At 42.5% G+C, this 20,743-nt stretch overlaps 1 protein-coding gene across 1 annotated transcript; it reads right to left on the bottom strand.

Moving 5' to 3' along the window:
• Positions 1-15,919: 15,919 nt before the first annotated feature.
• Positions 15,920-18,213, bottom strand: LOC121599795. The gene is made up of 3 exons (XM_041927866.1): positions 17,746-18,213; positions 17,355-17,662; positions 15,920-17,272 (listed from the first exon to the last, which is right to left on the bottom strand). The coding sequence occupies exons 1-3, from the start codon at positions 17,946-17,948 to the stop codon at positions 17,184-17,186; spliced, it is 600 nt and encodes a 199-aa protein (XP_041783800.1). The 5' UTR covers positions 17,949-18,213; the 3' UTR covers positions 15,920-17,183.
• Between the last annotated feature and the right edge of the window lie 2,530 nt (positions 18,214-20,743).

The following is a 20,743-nucleotide window of genomic DNA, read 5'->3' on the forward strand; positions in this document are numbered from 1 at the left end:
ATAATAATGAAAAAAAAAACATTTACTTCTAGTTATCATCATTGTTAATAGTGGCTCATTATATTGCAACAACAGCCTCAATCGGTGTACCTGTTAAAGAACAATAACAAAATGATTTATAGTTGCTTATCTGTATGTACATCATATTGTAGAGTAGCGTACAAGTTCAGGAAGAGGGAGAGAGGATCGCATGAGTGGATGAGCGTTTACCCAACCCTACTAGCAATGAGAATGAAAAAGTGTGCGACTTTCAGGCGAGGGGCATGTAGAAGCATGGGGAGACGGTTGGAAATACGCGGAATTACGCGGAGGCGCGAGCGTGTTTTGGTTTCTACACAGTTTTTGCACTCACACAATTACACATGTGTGAATGTGTGCGTTCACTTTCAGCCTGCGCGCTCAGTTTGGTTTTCTCGCAGCGGCATGCGGCTATCGGTGTCTCGCTCGCATTAGTGCAGCGAGTGTTCCTCTGTGCGCTCCTTTTCTTGCCACCACACGAAATCTCAGTTCAGCTCAAGCGTTCGCCGTGAAAGGCCGCGCGCGTGTTAGCCTAAGTCCCGAGCGATCGAAGATTCGCTAAGTGTTGAAGTGTTGTGCACATTGAAATGAAGCTGTGCTTATTTTTCACCATTCATCTTAAATGTGTGATTTGCGCTGCTTTATTTCAATATTTTTTTACGGCATTGAACAGCAACAACGGTATTCATGCAGTTAAGCGACTATTTGAAATACGACGATTTTTTTATATAATGAATGTGTGTGGTTTGAAGCAAGATTGTGTGGAGCTATGTATTTAAATGTTTTTTTATTCGCAATAAAAGTGATAAAATATATACCGAGTTTGATGTATTCAAGTTTTTGTTTTGATTCGGGTGCACCAAGTCCGTGTGAAGGAAAGCGCACAGCGCGCTACGAAAGAAACGAGCGGGAGGGGGTGTCAGTCCAGCGCAGCGCAATTCGCTGGAATCAAGTGGGAGGGGGTACCAGCTCAGCGCAGCGCAAGCCGAAAGAAACGGGAAGGAAGGGGTATGATGAAACAGCGCGAGCGAGCGTTCTTTACAGCGAGAGCGCCTCGTGTATTTTAAAGGCAAGCAAGAGAGCGCATTCTCTCCGTGGTAGCGCTCCATCCGCCATTTTTAATTTCGAGCCCAAAACAACGGACTTCGGATCCGATCTGGGGCCGGGCCCCCACCGCGTGTTTCTACCTACCCCTCGCCTGAAAATTTCGTTCTTTTTGTCTGTCGGGTTCTCACTGCACGGGTTGAACTGCGAATACTGAATTCTGAGAGAATATACTCGAGCGCTCGCGCATGAGTGCAAGCAAGCGCGGTATAGAGGATAGATGAAGAAAACGATTGTTTTGCTCCAAGTTTTCTTCTTTTGTTCCACGTCCCGTCCGGCAAAATGAGTGTATTTTTTGAGTGTTTTGAGTACCGCCATCCGTTAGCAGTTACTCTTAGAGGAATGAGTTACACCCTCGCGCGAGCCCTCCCCCTCCCTACCCGGAACGCACGGTGCGCTCTGCAGTTCTCAAAGTGTTCGTGTTCTTTCCAGTCATGCTACCAACACATCCAAAGATATTTGTTTCTTTCGGTTCTCGTTTTCTTTCATGCATTGCCACGATCGCAAATACGCACTTATTCAAACAACAAACACAAACACGGTCATTTTTTATTTCATTAAACACTTTATTCCAACATAAATTACACTTTCACAACACATTTAGAATCCTTCATACTCACGAATGGCGTTATACTGTAAAGTACCGAGCCAGGCTGCGGGAAACTTGTCGACAATCTGCGTTGCCTCCGTTCATCAAAATCTTGCCTGTCGATGCATGCACTGCATGTGCGTCTGTGCACACTGTTTATTCACTTCACACTTTACTAAAACACACCAGCGCACGAGACTTAGAACGAAATGCGCACCAGCGCACAAACACTGCGCGCGGGACTTAGAACAAAACGCGCACAACCATCTCCGACAAAGCGTCGCGCTGTACAGGTGGTTTTGTACGCGTAGGAGCGGGGACATACGGAGCGATGGTTCGATGCTGTAGTGTAAGCGAGACAACACGATGTGACGAGCAGCTCCAAGTTGTTGAGCTCGCTGAAAGAAGACACACAAATTCACAGACGGCTCATCAAAGCAAGGTATTTGTATTGGTGTTAGTGAAACGCGCGTGTAAAACAGAATGCGAACTCTCATCGCAGCGCGTTTCTCCTTGCTTCCTCAAGCTTCCTCATACCCCTCGGCCAGAATAACTCAAAATTTGGGCTCTTATTGTTTGCGTGGCCAGTACAGCGCGACGCTTTGTCGGAGATAGTTGTGCGCGTTTTGTGTTAAGTCCCGCGCGCAGTGTTTGTGCGTTGGTGCGCATTACGTTCAAAGTCTCGTGCGCTGGTGTGTTTTGGTGAAGTATGAAGTGAAAAAACAATGTGCACAGACGCACATGCAGTGCGTGGATCGACAATTAAGATTTTGCTGAACGGAGGCAACGCAGATTGTCCACAAGTTTCCCGCAGCCTGGCTCGACCCAGTACTTTACATTATGACGCCATTCGTGAGTATGAAGGATTCTAAATGTGTTGTGAAAGTGTAATTTATGTTTCAATAAAGTGTTTAATGAAATAAAAAATGACCGTGTTTGTGTTTGTTGTTAGAATAAGGGCGTATTTGCGATCGTGGCAATGCATGAAAGAAAACGAGAAACGAAAGAAACAAATATCTTTGGATGTGTGGGTAGCATGACTGGAAATAACACGAACACATTGAGAACTGCAGAGCGCACCGTGCGTTCCGGGTGGGGAGGGGGAGGGCTTGCGCGAGGGTGTAGCTCATTCCTCTAAGAGTAACTGCTAACGGATGGCGGTACTCAAATCACTCAAAAAATACACTCATTTTGCCGGACGTGAGTAGCTTACCATGTATTTTATTCATTTCATTCAAAATATCCGCCCTCGGCTTCTATTACGGCCCCCACTAGTCTCCGGAACCGGGAACAAGCCCTGGCGACAGTTTCGCGGGGTAGAGCCGCGAAAACGGACCTGATTTTCCCCATCAGCTCCGCCTTGGTGTTGCTGGAGGTTCTGTTGGTGTCCCGTTCCACCCGTTCCGTGTGGGGCGCACACGAAATAATCTATTGGATTAATATCCGGGGAGCTGGGAGGCCACACATTCGGCGCTTTCCAGGCTCCACGGGATGCATTAGCAAGTTGAGCAGCTTCTTGGTATTCCCCAACCAACGCTCGCGGCCCTTCTCTGTCATCACGCGCGCCTGGAGGTCAGCCAGGAAAGCGTCGGTTAGCACGCAATCCCGCAGCTGAGAATGTGGTTTTTGTGCTGCCACCGCTTCGTCGTCGTCGCTGTTTTCTCCCAGCTCACTCCGGATCGCCTTCACCGTGTTCAGCGAACACTGCACGCACTGCATGATGTCGCGGTTGTCGCGTCCGGCGCGGATCATCATGATGCATGTGATCCACTTCCACAATGTACTCTTTTTTGGCACTTTTTTATCACGGTATGTTTTCGCTGCTTGTTCCGTACACTTTTAGCTGTCGAATGACGTATTGCTTGTTTTCATATGCCATCTCGATCACGAGTTATAAACAAAAATCTAACTGTCAATATTATCCCGAACGCCCTGTACATTAAGCAAAATAGTTATTGACGTCAAAATACAAAATTACCGTATTAACACACGATGCGCAATCTCTGATTGCGCATATATTCGTTTTATCAAAATATATGTCAATTCGCGTAGCCAACCCTGAGCTATAAACGTCATTTGCATACAATTTCAGATTGCGCCAAAATTGCGCATAAATTTTCAAGATTATATGTACGAGATATATAAATTTTTTTGACAGATAAATATATCAAACCTATTCGTTTGACAGATAAATATATGCGCAATCTGAGATTGCGCATCGTTTTTGATACGGTTAGACGGTAATCAAGTGGCAACAACAACACCAACCAAATGTGCCTCAGCAAGAAACCGAACAACAACAAGTAACGGAAGCCAACGAGTAAATTATTCCCTTGATAGCTACTAAGAAAGAGTTGGATGATCTGCAGCAGAATTTAGCTATGGAGGATTATTTTAATGATATAAGGCTAAAGCTGGAGGCTAAAATAAAGGCCACATCAACGAAGGTACGACTCCATGAGGCATTATATCTGATCTCCCACAGGTTGTTTCTAGTGGAATGTAGTTGGAGTGAAAGATGAGGCTAAATAGACTTTCGGAAGTACGATCAGGTGTTGCGGCTATTTTGTCGCATAGGTCGGTAAAAAAAAACGTTGAGAAAGCATTCCTTGAGTATTTTAATCTAGTGTAATTCAAAGCGTGATTCGTGGTTCATTCACATGCAAGACCAAAGGACGGCGTAACAAAATCATTCAAAATATAGTTTAGTTCAGATAAGTTTGTTTTTTTTTTTATATCACCACAAAGTGATTGGCTGTGACGTTATGAAGCTGCATATCTGAAAAGAAACGTTCTGGTAGATGTATTGTAGTAGTACAACCCAACTGCTGAAGAAATTATGTCTTTTTTTAGTAATTCGCTAAGGTCGCAATGCGCTACACGACGGATGTGATTATTGACTAAAGCCGTTTAAAATTTTCCTATTTCCAAGGAGATTGATATCTCGCTTATGCACAGTTGCTCATCACACCGTTTTGGGATATTGCGGGGCTTGGCTAAAACGATGTTATACTTATTTAAAACAATACAATAATATAATTAATTAATCTTTTAATTGATTTAATTTTAATCTTTTATTAATTCATAAATTGATTGTTTAATTAATTAATTAATACAATAATATAATATAATTAATTAATTATTATATTACTCGAATAATTAATTGATAAATTAATCAAATTATTAATTAATTAATATAATAATTAATCCTAAGTGCCCTTTTTGTGTGAACGTCCCGCTCGGCCGCCTTATTCCAAGAGAGCACGATCGTCCTTTCGATCGTGCTGAGTGGCCTCTCGGCTCGCTGAGTGACCAGCCAGTCGGAGCCGAACTGTATACGCAGATTGACTTACTTTCCGTAATTCGCCCTAAAACGCCTCCATTCACTTCTCTCTCTCTTAAAATGTACGGTACACCTCGAACCGACTGGGCAATCTTCTATTGCGAGAAGAGCGTCGTGGTTCCTGTACCCGATTTCAGCTTTCTAGGACGTGCGGTTGCCGTTCTTCTAAATATTTGCGTAGACGATGCGCTGAAGCAACCACTGATGCCATTTTGTTGCTGCTAGATCACTTGTTTATGAAACTTGTTTTTTTTTCAAACAGTCTTCTTTTAAAGTGTTTTCTGTGTTAGAGTGCTCTGTTACTTCTGCCAATCCCTTTTCCTTTTTGGTTGTAATCTTTTTGTGCTTTTGTAAGTGCTCGAAGTGCGTGCTGTATTATTATTATTTAATTGTTTTTGACTTGGTATTTTTGCTTGATTGTGTTGTTCATGTACTACATTCCTTTTTAAGTTGAGAATTCTGACCATAACTGTAGCTATTATTTTGTTTTCCTTTTTTTTTGAATCCTTGAATGATAATTTTCGCTTAGGCATTTCTCTTGCATATGGGGATTGCTACCCACTCTCTCTTTAAACAAAATAAATCGCGTTAGAGCCTTCTAGTTTTTTTTATGAAACGTGCAAGCTGTGGTCTATACGACACTATTGTTTATCAGGTTTCTTTTAAGCATGCGCTACTTTCTATTATATTGGTTTCATTTCCTTTTTTTATCATTTTTTATATTCCATTTGTATATCTTCCAAACCTTATGGCGTTAATCTTTTCAGGCTCTTTATGTATGAATCTTGGTATCGTTATTTTACCTTTTCTTTTTTTTTATTATATAGCAGTCGTTGTTCCGTTTGTAAAATAAAAATCGCTGCCTGATCCTTTAAAAACGCTGGGATATTCTAAGCTTTTAGCAATTGGTGTCGCTGTTGAAACTGATTCACAATACGCATTCATTGGTAACGATCCCAGGTTAAAAGATTCTATTACGTCTGCACCCAATAATAAAAGATTTACGCGAGCTACCCGTATTGTGGCTGTTTTCGTAATTCCTCCAACCGTAATTATTCCTTCGAATTCCCCGTCTATGTTAAGGTTAGCTCCTGACACTGTCTTTGTTTTTATCTCGCATGCATTTAATAAAGGTTCTCCTAAGCTTTTCCACATGGGTCCATTTATGATCGTGATATCGGACCCCGTATCGAGTTGCAACCTGGCATTCTTCCCATTTATTAGCACGTTTACGTACTTACGGTTTACTGCGACAGCACAAGCATTCACCGTGACGATTTTAGCCTCCGCTGATGGGCTGAGCCGAAACTTTCCGAATCGACTTGCGGTATTGCAGTGTCCTTCTCGGTGCCCTTCTATTCCGCAATCTTGGCATGTGTGCGATTTGTATTCGCAGTCTTGCACCCAATGTCTATCGCCACAAAGCCAGCATGGTCGGCTGGGCTGGGTGTTCCGTGCGGGAGCATGCTGCTTACCATATCTTTGGAAATTATTTCTTCTGGGGAATTGCCGGTGCTGAAAACTCGAATTGTTAGCTTTAGTATGGTTGTTAAATATTTTTGTATTGTATTTGTTCATTTTCCTGTATCATTGCGATGTCTCTTTTTAGTGCGGCAATGCGACTACAATCCTCTGACAGTTGCTGCAACGTAATCTGCTCTCGATCCTCGTTTTGTGCCAACAATCTAGTTCGCACTTCGACGTCTCGTTCTTCTCTTAAACCACAAACGAATTAGAGGCACTTTAGCTGCTCCTCGTCGAGCTTGCTGAGCTCGAACTCAAAGCATGATTTATTCGCACGGCATACGTATGCAAGCAGATCCTCTTCAGGTTTCCTTGTAAGCTGCAAACACCTTGTAGCATATCTACTATACACAACTTATTATAATACACACTATCAGCTATAGACACATTGTAACACACTTTGGAAAGCCAAACCACACCATTGTAACACATTCATTATCACACATTCAGTAAATCAGATCATACCATAGCACCGCAACCGGAAGAATTCAGGCCGTCCATTCAAACAAATAACAGATGTGACACACTTATCGTAGGACTAACTATCCTGCTATGGGGGGATCAATAAGTCACTGAAAGCCAAACCCACAAGTAGTGTGGTATAGGCAGGCCTTGACCGGCAACGGTTGTTGAGCCAAAAGAAGAAGAAGAAGACTTTTTCTTCTTCTTCTTTTTGGCTCAACAACCGTTTGTCGGTCAAGGCCTGCCTGTACCACTTGTGTGGGGTTGGCTTTCAATGTCTTTTGAATTACCCCCCATAACAGGATAGTCAGTCCTGCGTATGGCGGCACGGTCTAGTTGGGGCTTGAGCCCATGACGGGCATGTTGTTAAGTCGTACGAGTTGACGACTGTACCATGAGACCGGCTTAAGAAGAAGAAGACACACTTATCAAAAACAACCGAAACGCACAACAAAGGCAGGAACAGTATGTAACCCAAAGCAGTAACAGTATATGCATTAAACCCAAAACAGGAACTTATTGACAAGAACCATCGTTCTTGTCAACAAAAGACAAACTTAACTAGCTGAGTGAAAACAATAACTTTCTAACATACAACCCGGAACCAAATGTGAGAAACCCTTAATTTCTTTTGAGTATAAATAAAACCAACTCCGATCATGTCGAGGCAGATTCGTTCGGACTGCCAAGATAGGACGTTACGCTTCCTAATTCCTTTGCCTTCCAACTTATTTCAAGAGTTTAGTTATGTCCCCCTACCCAAGGTAAGGCTTCTAAACTCCAACGTTTCCAGTAAGGGAAACCTTCTAAAGGTTTCTATGATCGCCTGGACGATCTAGTGTTGAAAAGTCCGCTTCGAAAAAAATATAATTATACAACGATACATGTCAGCGAAACACTGACCTACCGCGACAGTACTCGAGGTCAGTTGTACGATCATCGCATTACATGGCGACCGTAACTATCTTCCGAACGCATTACATGACATTATATTACAACCTGTACCTTTTGCTTAACAAGGATTCCTGTACGTCGAACAGCACAGCGAGCTTTGCGATCGTCTCCTTGAATGAAAATTCACTTGAACGTCGGGGCAGGATAAACGACAAATACCAATCATGCTCGGCTGCACCTAGCTTCCTTAAAAGCAGTCGCACTTTTGCTGCATCACTCAGCCGACAAGCATCCTCGTTGAACAGCTCCTCGTACCGGGAAAACCATGTTCTGAAAGTGATGCCAGCTTCAGGATCGAACCGAAGTTCCATAATAGAATTGGCTTATGCTTCCGTTGCTTGCTCTGGATTAAAATTTGGCGTAACTGCGGGCTGGCTTATTTGCTGGGCCATTATTTTACTAATAAGCTGCTGTTGCTGGGCCATTTGTTGCTGCATCATGTTCAGCGTTTGCAGGAGTACGGCGTTATCCACTACAGCTGAGCCCGTTTGCGATGGCGGTTGCACAAATTGCGATGGCGCTGATACTGGCTGCGCTGATGCGGGTCCCAATTGCGATGGCGGATAGAGGTCCGCGGCCGCGATGTTCCGGGTTGTTGCATCACCGCCGGGTTGACAAATCCAGGTCGGCCTAAGGATGCACGTCGCTGCTCCTCCTCCGTCGGTAAATCCATCGTTGCATCAGCGGGGTTCATCTGGCGATTCTTGGGACGTGGTGGCGCAATTGTGTGGGTGTATGTGTGTGAGCGGGACACGGAAGAAAACGAACAGAAACGAAATGGAAACGAATTTGGTCAGCACTTAACAACAAGAAACGATCACATTAACTTTCTCGTCGCCACTTTTGTGATATTGCGGGGCTTGGCTAAAACGATGTTGTACTTATTTAAAACAAGACAATAATATAATTTATTAATCACAAGAGCCCTTTTTGTGTGACCGTCCCGCTCGGCCGTCTTATTCCAAGAGAGCACGATCGTCCTTTCGATCGTGCTGAGTGGCCTCTCGGCTCGCTGAGTGGCCAGCCAGTCGGAGCCGAACTGTATACGCAGGTTGACTCACTTTCCGTAATTCGCCCTAAAACGCCTCCCTTACACACTGAAATTGTAAACGTGCAAAGATACTGCTAGTAAAGCATTTTAAAACAAGCTTTACTTCAAGGCACCTAACGTGACGGTCAATTGCGATTTTGTGCCTTTGTTATAACTTCAACGTTTATCGAATTGATAAACTTCAAGTTTTTACAGTTTGGATTTTTTTTATTTTATTTTCACTACATCCTTCCATATACAGGGTATTCGAGATAAATTTGACAGTTTCTGAGGGAATAAGAGAGAAATTTTTATCAAATTTATGTTAAATATAAAAAAAAATATTTTTCTACAAAGTTTAGCTTACCATGTTTGCCGCATTTTTTATTAGAAGTACGCCCCCTCCGCGTCGATGGCCGCCTGCACCCACTTCCGGAACCGCACGCAAGCTCGGACAACCATGTCTCTGGGGATGGCCGCAAACACGGCCTTTATTCTGGCCACCAGCTCCGCTTTGGTATTGCAGGACGCCCTGTTGGTGTCCCGCTCAACTGTGCCCCACACAAAGTAATCCATAGGGTTAAGGTCAGGGGAGCTGGGTGGCCAAACGTTGGTGCTGGTGTATCGGTCGAAATTGGCAGTGAGACATTGGCGTGTTTTTACGGCCGTATGGCATGGTGCTGAATCCTGCTGCTAAACGTACGGCCGCCCATTGGCCACCGTATTGTTTTTACGGTGTTCAGCGAACACATCGCCGCCTTCCGAATTTCGGCATTCGTATGGCCGGCACGAACCATCATAACACACGTTACGCGCTTGTACAATTCGGACGGGTCCCACATATTAACGGAGCTAGACTTTTTTTACACTTGTTCGCACAACTTTTAGCAATCGAATGACATATCAATCATTTCGATACGTCAACTCAACCCCGAGATATAAACCCAAAGGCCAGGTGTCAAATTTAGCCCGCACACCCTGTAGTGCATTCTTTGTCTAAGGCCGAATGATTTCCTCCGCATTCACTACACTCAAGTGGGTTATTGCAAATTGCGTGATAATTTTCTCCGCCTTTTGCGCATATTTTTTCCCTAGAACAATTATTCTTTGTGTTGTCAAAACGCATACATGTCATGCATCTCATCGGATTAGGTACAAAAAGTTCTACCCTTTCCGTGAAATATCCTATCTTTATATTTCTGGGCGCCACTGTAGTTTTAAACGTGATGGTGGCGGTATGTGTGTTATATGTTTCCCCATTTTGTCCCTTTCGCTTCACTATGTAAACATCAGTGACTTTTTGAGGTCGAAGGCCTTCTAAAAGTTCTTTTTCAGATAAAAACTTGCAAGCGTCACATCTGATGATGCCTTTAGTGCTGTTTAGGGTTTTGTGTTCGTATATGTTTGCTTTGATAGTATCAGTACCGTGGTTGAGATTAAACTTTTTTAATTTATTTGCCTCGGTTTGGTTTTTTAGGTGCATAAGGATTTTACCATCCCTTAGCATTGTTGTTTGCAATGGTTTCCCTCCCAAACCCATCTCGGTTGCTTTCGCAATCAGACGGTTGCTTTCGCAAACAGATTGCTTTCACTCACGATCATCATAAATACCTCTTCAGTCCTTGACGATTCGTCGAAGTTGAGATTGATTCGCTCCCCTCTTAATTTTATTGAAGTGTGCGCTGCTTGACGAATTGACTTGCCCAAGCGCCACAGATTAAGCTTAAACGACTGGAAAATCAAATATCCAAAGACATAAAATAAAAGCCCCATAGCTTCACTGTTTTGCACAACAGATGGCATATTACAACTGATCATTCCCAAATAACCAAGATACCGAAAACGCCACCAATTTCCTGTACTAAAAAACCAGTTGCATCGAACAAAGCCAAAACACTGTCAGTTTGGTGGGTTAAACCACACATCTACAGAAGCGGCCTCTTCAATGTTTTTTTAAGTCAGTTTTTTAATGCACGGGTAATTCATTTGCTAAACATGTATCACCCCAAAATGTGTTTAATTGTGCAAAGGTAGCAATAACACTTGTGTGTTTAAGTTCATTTTTTGTAAAACATATTTGTGTATGATGTGGATGTATGAGTTTGTTTACTTGCAAATGGACTCTTTCATTTCGCCGGTCAGTTCACTGTTTGTATATTAATAATATTGCCGAAGTTATGCTGTGATGTAAGTGAATGAATTAAAGTAATCGATGTGATAAAATCATGTTTAGCATATATTGACCTTATCCCGCACTTGATCCATCTTTTTCTCGTCAACATGTTTGGAAAAGGTGGACCAAGCGTGGGCAAGGGGACATCTTATTAGAACTGACAGCTCCAATTGTTCTAAATTTGGTGGGTTAACGACTGAATCGACCACCACTGTCTCACGTGGCTTTACAGTGGGTTAAGGCCGATTTGGTTATTTGGGTTATATTGTTGTCCTTTTCTTGCAATGTGTTTCCGCCTAGCTAATCATGGCATATAAACCCTTCTAACTTTCCGAGCAGAATTCTATAACAAAGGTCATGTGGTCAAGATACACGGGTATCAACACCATCGACCATAACTCAAATTTAACTTGCTTCTGTGCAAATGGTACAAATTGGAGTTTAGTATTTGAACCATCATATCGCCGTTCTAGTCCTAGCGATGCATAACTTCAATTCGAAACAATATAACAGTACAGAGGGAATGAGAAGGCCCTCCAAGCACGGAAAGCGATCCACTGGTTGGGTATCCCACCAATAGATGGCGCCTCCAACTTTTTGCTATTTTTAGAATGCATGAGTCGATTGCCGTCAGCTAAACGAAGTCTTTTTATATTCCGTTTAGGTAGAGAGTCGTTTAGAACTCGTTTAATGGTCGTTTAGTGGATTTGTGGCTCTTGGGTTGTAGTGAGCATAAGGATAAGTATTTGTTTACGTGTAAAATTGGTTGTGTGTAGCTGCTTTGTCAACGGATAAGCGTCACTAACGGATGCGTTCTGATAGTATTATATTCATTTGCCAGTGTGTGATATTTTTGTGCTGCTACGTGTAAGTTAAGGTACGTGTCATGGAGTGCGTAGAGTGCTCGGGACACATACTTGCCGGTGACTGTCCGTTGGCGTGTATGGTATGCAACCAAGGCTTTCACGCTGATTGTACCAAGGATAGTAGAGTGGATACGCGTATGATCAATTAATCGACTAACATCACTATCTGTTGTGACGCGTGTGACAAAAAAAAATAGGAAGGAATGCTTTGAGTAAATGCAAAGCGATGCTACATGCAGGCTTTGAAACCCTCATGAAAGAATTCGAGCCATTGAACAACTTCAAAACACATATAAAGTGCATCCAATGTATTCACGATGACCATAGAACAACTTCAAAACACATATAAAGTGTATCCAATGTATTCAGAATGGAATGATGACCATAGAATGTAGCATATCTGCTATACAGAACTTATTTAATACACACTATCAGCTATAGACACATTGTAACACACTTCGGAAAGCCAAATCACACTATTGCGACACGTTCATTATAACACATCAGCAAATCAATCCACACCTTAGCAACACACCCAGACCATACCGTTCATAGAAAAAAACAATTGAGACACATTTATCGAAAACAACCGAAACGCGCAACATAAGCAATTCAAGCGTTACTGCGGCAAAGTGGACAAACAGAGAACGCATAGCAACTTATAGCTAAAAGCGCAGTGTAGGCAAAGATCGACGAACGCACTCGTTCTTTGGCTAGAACAGTTGAAACATTCCAGAACCTTCGTAAAACAACTAAAAACGCAGCATAGGCACATAATGATAGACACCTCACTCCAATATAATGTATAAATTGCACCTCATATCAATAACCTTTAATTAGGACAAAAACACATTCCAATACCAAATGTACGAAACTTATTGAGTATAAATAAAACCAATTCCAACCGTGGCAAGTCAGATTCGTTCGGACTGCCAAGATAGGACGTTACGCTTCCTAATTCCTTTGCCTTCCAACTTATTTCAAGAGTTTAGTTATGTCCCCCTACCCAAGGTAATGCCTCCAAACTCCATCGTTTCTAGTAAGGGAAACCTCCTAAAGGTTTCTATGATCGCCTGGACGATCAAGTGTTGAAAAGTCCGCTTCGAACAAAGTGCTATTCCACCTCGGCTCATGTCAGTAAAAACTGACCTACCGCACCGGTACTTGAAGTACAGCTGTACGCTCATCATATGGCGACCGTAGCTATCGCTTAACCCATTACATGGCGACCGTGACCATAATCTGCAATCGACGGGCAGAAGATTAAGTAAAAATCAAGTAAAAAGTGATACGTACAACGGTAACGTAAAGCATAAGTGTCGTGTGACGAACCAAAAGTATTGTGACCATAACCGGCATTCGACGGAAAGTGTCAAATGTGCATTTTTTTACGGAACATTCATCAACGCAGCTGGCGCAAGTAACCCATATGTAAAAAAACAATAACGGTGAAGAAATGAATGTTTAACTGATGAACAAACATTATCCGTACACAGTGATGTGAGAACCTATCCCAATGTGTAAAAACGTATGAACGCTCTCGCGATCGATTTACCAAGTAGAGTAACGTTGAAATGAGAAACGATGAAAGCTTTAAAAAAATGCTAACTTTTCACAATAACCCACAGTACAGCACAGATTTATAAAACGGGTAACGACGCATCAAACCCTAAAGCTAATGTCAATGGTGATAATGATCTTACCATTATTCAAACACAAAATGTTCACTCAGAGCAACGTGAAACCCATGAGTTAAAACTGAACATTGTGCTGATACTTCTTGCTATCATACTCATGCAAAAAGTAATTAAAACCGTTTTTGAAATATTGAAAACTCTAAGAAAGGTGATGCAATCAATAACATGCAACTGCCTATATAATATAACGCATTTTGGTAATCTATACGATTCGTGGAGCAAGTGATATGGAATAATAAAAAGCAGTGCAAAACAAGTTTTGGCCAGCGAGATTGAAAGGAACAGCCGCTCCCAACGTGGAAGACGAAAAGACAAGACCAGCTCACTGCCCAATCTGGATTGGCAGGCGAAAATGGACAAGTGTCCCAACCCCGACAAGACATCGAGCGACGAATGATGACACCGTAGAACTTCACATCAAACGCCACCGATTAAACACCGAGCACCGGTAACGAGCGTATCACCATCAGCAGCAACAACAACAAATACATGCTATGTATTTAAACAACACAAGTAACAATTCACCACTGCCAAATTCACCACGATCCCTCTTTTTCAGCATTTGGAGGAACGGTTGGTTAATGTTTGCGCATGTCGAAAGGCCGATGTTCAAAATCCAAGATGGCGGCTATATCGACTGTCATGGCGGAAAAATTTTACACTGGTCTGAACAAAGGAAGAACCTTGTTTTGTACATGTTTACAATTGAATACATAAAAAAGCGAACTTTCCCCTTCCTCAGCACTTGTTGTTTACACCCCCACCCATCTGCACTGCCTTGTATTGTCGTTCCAGTTGTCGCTTTCTTTCAACAGTGATTCTCGCTTGATATCGTTGCGTCGTGTCGCTCCTTTGGTGTTCCTGTGGATATAGATTTGAAAGAGGTTGTTATTAGAATTGAAATGGGACTGATTGATTGGTAGTCCGGTCTGTTAACCGCACGGCCATTCAGGTGTCCTGCCATCATGGGTGTTATTAATCAATATGTAATGGTATTGATTCATCATTTTAGGATTAGCGGATATAATAGAAACATGGCTGATAATAATGAGACACCCAATAATGAAAGAAACAGAGCAGTTCTACCGACTTCGTCTCGTGGCATCACCATCATAGACAACATATTGATAGTTCCGCCGAAAGCTGTTCATTCCAGCACTTCCCGATCATCATCTCCGCCAGCTTTTATGCATATTAGTGCCCCCCTACAATCAACATCCACAGCAACGCATTCTCGTCCTCACTCACAACCAGGATCAACAAAACCTGCGATTCCTCCTAAACCCAAAGTTCTTTCTGATCCTGCTTCTGTTCCTAAACTTCCAATGGCTCCAAAAACTAGCACAACATTCAAACCTACAGTAGCACCAAAACCGGCAATAGCATCCAAACCACCAATAGCATCCAAACCACCAATAGCACCTAAACCATCAGTATCTGCAACTGATATCGCATATTCAAAGATGAATCGAGAAGAAAGGATTGAAAGGAAGATTGACATTGCTGTTAAAATGCTGGAGAAGTTATCACCGCAGGTTTCGATGATAATGAACAACGTGTGTAGAAACGAATATACCGTCATTTGAAGTAGACAGGATAAGCGATGAACATAGCCTAAACAAATTTGAACAATCGTTACAAAATGGTACGTATATGGTAAACCTAGTTTGTCAAATCGTGCATATATTAACGGATGTCACAGATTTTGACAAACGGTTAACAATTGTTCTCGATCTTTTTTTCGAAAAAGATTTTTTGAAGAAATGTTGCTGGACCGGAGAAGGCAAGCAGGGACCTAAAATTTGCTTCTCGAAGTATACGCAAATTTTAAGTCTACTAAAATTGATAGGAGGCAATCGATTGACAGAGCTTACTGACGCCTACGTAAAAACATTCCTAAACAAAAAATTTTACAATTGCAAGCCTTCAAAAATCGAAAAGTTAGAAACGACAAAGAAACGAAGAATATCAGAAACGTAATTTTTATATCAGGGATATAGTTATTAGCTATAAGCTTTTTAGATATTTTTTTCCTTTCGTTATGATGAACTGTGATGAACTATACCAAATAGGGATAATAGGTTAAGTTTCTTTCAACTGTATTACGAATATCAAAACTGAAATTAAATGTGATAAATAATGGAACTCAAGGATGGGATATATCTTGTTTTATATTTTTTAAATTATATGTTATTCGAAAAGTTCTGTATTTATGGTAATAAGACTCCTTTCTTGAAATTATTTTTATTTGAGAGCAATACATGCATTCATGTGTAGGATGTAATCCAACTAGCCAGGCTACAGATCACTAAATATATGTTTTATTCCAATAAAGTATGCATGAGCGGACTAAAATAAAACGATTCGCCATCATCAACAGAAACCGCTACCAATTTAACTTTTACATTGTTTAAATCTACTTTAACTACGTCGGTTGGAATATCTGATACTCTACCTATATAATTATAAATAACTTCCGAACGGTTCGGATAACTAAATGCTGGTTGTGTTTCTGCTAATTGATGTCCTTGTATGATATACGATCCTGGAACCTGCTTAACGCTACTATACCTAATAAGCTTATTATCTTTGGTTAAAAACCAACCGTTCCTATCACCTTTCCTTAATTGAAATTTATCTGTTATGTACAATTTAACCTCATCTTTCTTATGTTTAATAATTGGATAAACCATTTTCTCCTTGCTTTCACTTGCTTCTAGCTCATTAAGTTCTGTTAACCTACATACTATTTGTTCTAACGTTCTATGACCTGTTCTAACTAGCCTTTTAAGAAAATTTAACCGGCTTTCAAAGGGATATGAGGATATTGTTGGAAGGGGTCCGAATTCACGTACATCTTCAGCTATGTGTAAAAGATTGTGAACATTACTGGTAATGTGAGATTTGCCATAAATTAAACCGAAATCCTCAACAAATTGTTTTAAAAGAGCTTCCGCGTAATCCCAATGATTTTTAAAATGATTGCTGGAAAACAATGTAATTGCAACATAAAAGAGTTTAAAATGATGATAAGCATCATCGTGAATTCTACCTCTAAGTAATGCTATGCTAATATGATTGAGAAATGTACGATATTCGGACCCCTTCCAATAAGCTAAATATTTCAGTGGCCTCATTGCCCTATTTATCTCTGCAGGTAACTTTGTCTTTGCTAGAATTTTAGAAATTTCCTCTCTATCTTCTTCGTTCCACTTCGGAAACGGTGCTAAACTACCTTCGGCATATCCTTTTCCTAATTTTTTTGCTATTCCTAAATGTAGTAAGTGTAAATCGTCTGCTATGCTTAAGATCTTAATAATATCTTTATCCTTAATATCTAATAACGGTGTTGGTCGTTTCTGATGGCTTATTTCATAATCTCCTTGCCTAAATTCCTTGTTTGTCCTCGGTTCAGCTGTTCCTTCAAATACCATTCTGTGGGTTTTTTTTGTCCTTTTTTCCCACAATTTTACATTTTATACACCCGTTCGCTGCATTGAAATTCGCCACACCTGACAAATGAATAAAAAAAAAGAGGAATTTAGTAATAAACACTACAAATTAGATGTATACATTTTTCTTTGATAAACTTACCTTTTATGAACGCTCGGGCGGGAGAATCGGCGATGATAACACGAAGATCAATTCCAATTTTTGTTTTGTTGATTGTGACTCCTTGGTCCATAACACGATTAAGGTCGTCTACCAATTGACGAAGATAATCCTCCACGTTGTCAGGTTTCGACGAACCACAGAAAATGCCTAGCACCAAGACAGGCACCTCCGGAAGCTCGTGAATCTGCGCCATTATTGGCCATAATTGCGTAGGGCCACTGTTATGTAACGGAAGCCCATCTACGAAGAGATTTAAAGCAAATTTGTCCACAGTAGGCGTCGTGTTTCTGTAATAAATGAAAAAAAAAAATGTATGTATATATCATTTGTGAGATGGAAAAATCATGTTACTTTAGATTTTAATTATTACTTAAAATGGCACTGAAGCGTCTTTTCGATCCCTTGGTACCATAGCTGTCCTCCTGCCACTGTGGTAATATTTTGTCTGACGTTCACGGGAGTTTTCAGAAACGTCCTTGCATCCATTGGAACGTAATATTCCGTTGTCTCGCGTATGATCCCAAGCAAATCATTTATAGCTGTGTGGGTTATTCGATGAGATAGGGCCCACATTCGTAATTTCCTAGATAATATGTTTTCAGATTGAGGATCCGTTACATAATTTTCTGTATGCTGATTATCTTCGCCTTCATCTTCGTCACTTTCGTTCAGCCATTCCTCCAACCATTCTTCTTCGGGCTCATCGTCGTCAAATACTTCTTCATCGGAGGCATTCTCATCAACGAATTCCGAACCAGCATGCGGAATTTCAATCACTGAAAGTGAAATGTAAAAAGAAACAGAACGTTAAACACTTAAGGGCCAGCAATAAGCATAAGTTATCTAAAATAGAAGCCACCGGCTTGTCACAGATGCATCCCGCTGTGCAAAGCGACGGAAGGCGTTATGGCGTTCTGAGAATTTTATCATGCCTTCCTTTTCTCTCCAACGGCAAATTTGTCGAGCAGCTCGTCGAGCTGCCCGTCCCTGGCTCCGCCTCATTCCCCTCGCCTGAGCGCGCTGCCGAAGGTTTGGATGTGTTGGTGTGTCAGACGGCCAATCGCTGTCAGCCATCGTCCGTGCTCTTTCCCTCCCTAGCGCTATCTCTTTCTCGCGTGTGGTCAATGCTCGCGAGCTGTTGTGGCGCCAAAAATGCCGTTAACAAACATTGCGGCGATGAAGTTGTACTTTCACAAATCAAACCAAAAAAGCGCAATAAGTTCAATTGCTGCAATGTAAAAATGACTAAGGAAACGCTAGCTCACGATGGAGGGTTTGCTGTGCAACGTGCAGAATCCTAATTCGCATTAACCCGTTCATCCCGGCGCTGATTTTCATCAACTTTCCTTTCCACCAGCACCTAGAACGCAGGCTGGAAAGTTCACTGGCAGGCAGTGGGGCCTGCCATCGATCTGAACGTGTTAAGCATTAAGAATAACTATGTTACACTAAGCTTTTGCTTTCGTATGTTGTAGATTACACAGATATGCTGAGCCGTCTGCGCAAGGGTATGAGCGTGCGTGTGTGTGCAAAACTGTCGCCAAATGTGTTTTCTTCTGAAATGTTATGATCCATCGGTCAAAGAAAGGAAGGTGTTCATGAAAGGCGGAAAGACGAATTGAGGCCCCTGTCAATGGTAACTGATGACAGGGAGGAGGGGGTAGTGGCACACAGCTGTTGGGAGATTGAACAGTATACTTAAATTGCCGGCGGGAAGGGGGGTGGCCATGGGACCCCTACGATAATCGGTCACAGGCCCTAAAATTGTAGTCGCCATGGGGGGAGGGGAGGTGCAAATGGTTTTCTCCAGCCACGGAGCCCTAAAGACCATCTTTCCGGGGGCCCTTGTCGCTAATAATCTGTCCACTTGTAGACATACGGCATACTACAGACTAGAGATCTTCGGCGACCGCCTAGTCCGCCTATCGTTAGGTCTGCCGCTGGTTCATGGCCGTGTTTTTTTATCGTGGATGTGCATCCTTCCCCCTGCCTGCAGCGTATGCATCGAGCAGGAGACAGTGTGGCAGTATGCAAGTTGCACGCTGGATAGGAGCGGGCCCGCGACACCGCCATCATTCCGCACATCTGCATGCCCGTCGTGGGTTCTAACCGCGTATGAACCGTCCGCCGTAGCAAGGGGAGACTATCCGGCTACGCGGTACTCAAGTCCTGAAAAGGCCGGCATGATCGCGTAGGCCGTAATTACAAGAATAATAATAAGAAAAAGAACTTTGAAGCGCCATCCTTACCGGGGAAGAGTTTGTCATGACTTTGTTGCTGCCGGGTGTCCCGCTGTGGCGCGACATATCAACGGAATGCACTCGACCAAAACAAGAACCTACCAATCCGAACCCATTCCAAGGCATTGCCGGCCAATCGGCGTCATGATAACTACTCCAAACCAACAAGCCACCAGATTCTGGACGGACAGGTGCAGCACCATACGCGCACCGTAAAAAACAAATCCAGAATCCTCGTTTGTATGGATTCAATTCAAAATGTTGTTTCCACTTGCGTCCGCTAGCTGAATTAGAAATAAATGTGCAACATATCACACGCACGTTTACTTAGATCGTGTGTCTTTTTAATACCCCAACAGCATAGCCGATCGCAAAGATGGTGGTGCCAATGGTTGTGTTGTATCTCAGATAGCGAGATCGAAAATGCATGGACTTTGTAGCCTTAGCGGATGGAAATGTACGCATCAGAATCAAATAGTTTTGGGGTTTCCAAACGCACACAAACACGCGCGCGCAAACTCACACAGACACACAGACACACAGACACAGACACACAGACACAGACACACACACACACACACACACACACACACACACACACACACACACACACACACATCCATGAACGCGTGCACGCCAGCACGCACACACACACGCACGCACACATGCACGTACGCGCGAACGCGAGCACGCACCCACGAAAGCGCGCTCGCGAGCACGCACCCCCGAAGCCGCGCACGCGAGCACGCACCCGCCACAAATCCCCCCCCCCTCCCGCACGAGCGAGTACGGCTACCTTATCGGAAGAAAGGCTGGTTCAGCTATCATGTAGCGCATCCTCATCCCTAGCGCCGGGCGGGGTGGGGAATCGCGACATGATAGAGTGGACGGTCACTTTCCCCGCGCTGTGTACGTGTATGTGTGTGTCGAGACCCAAAAACTGGAGACAGATTTCGGCACATTAAAAAAATAAAATTTATTGCCACTATACATCGTGCTACATGATGCATAGAAGGTCGTTGAAGCATCAAACATGTTCAAATTAAAAATTATTAGATTAGTGTTAGACGTTCTCCTACGCTTGTTTTAAATAGGCTTCGTCACCCTCGATTGGCACGAGCATCGAAT

This window comes from Anopheles merus, chromosome 3L, assembly GCF_017562075.2.
Source record: "Anopheles merus strain MAF chromosome 3L, AmerM5.1, whole genome shotgun sequence".
NCBI lineage: Eukaryota > Metazoa > Arthropoda > Insecta > Diptera > Culicidae > Anopheles > Anopheles merus.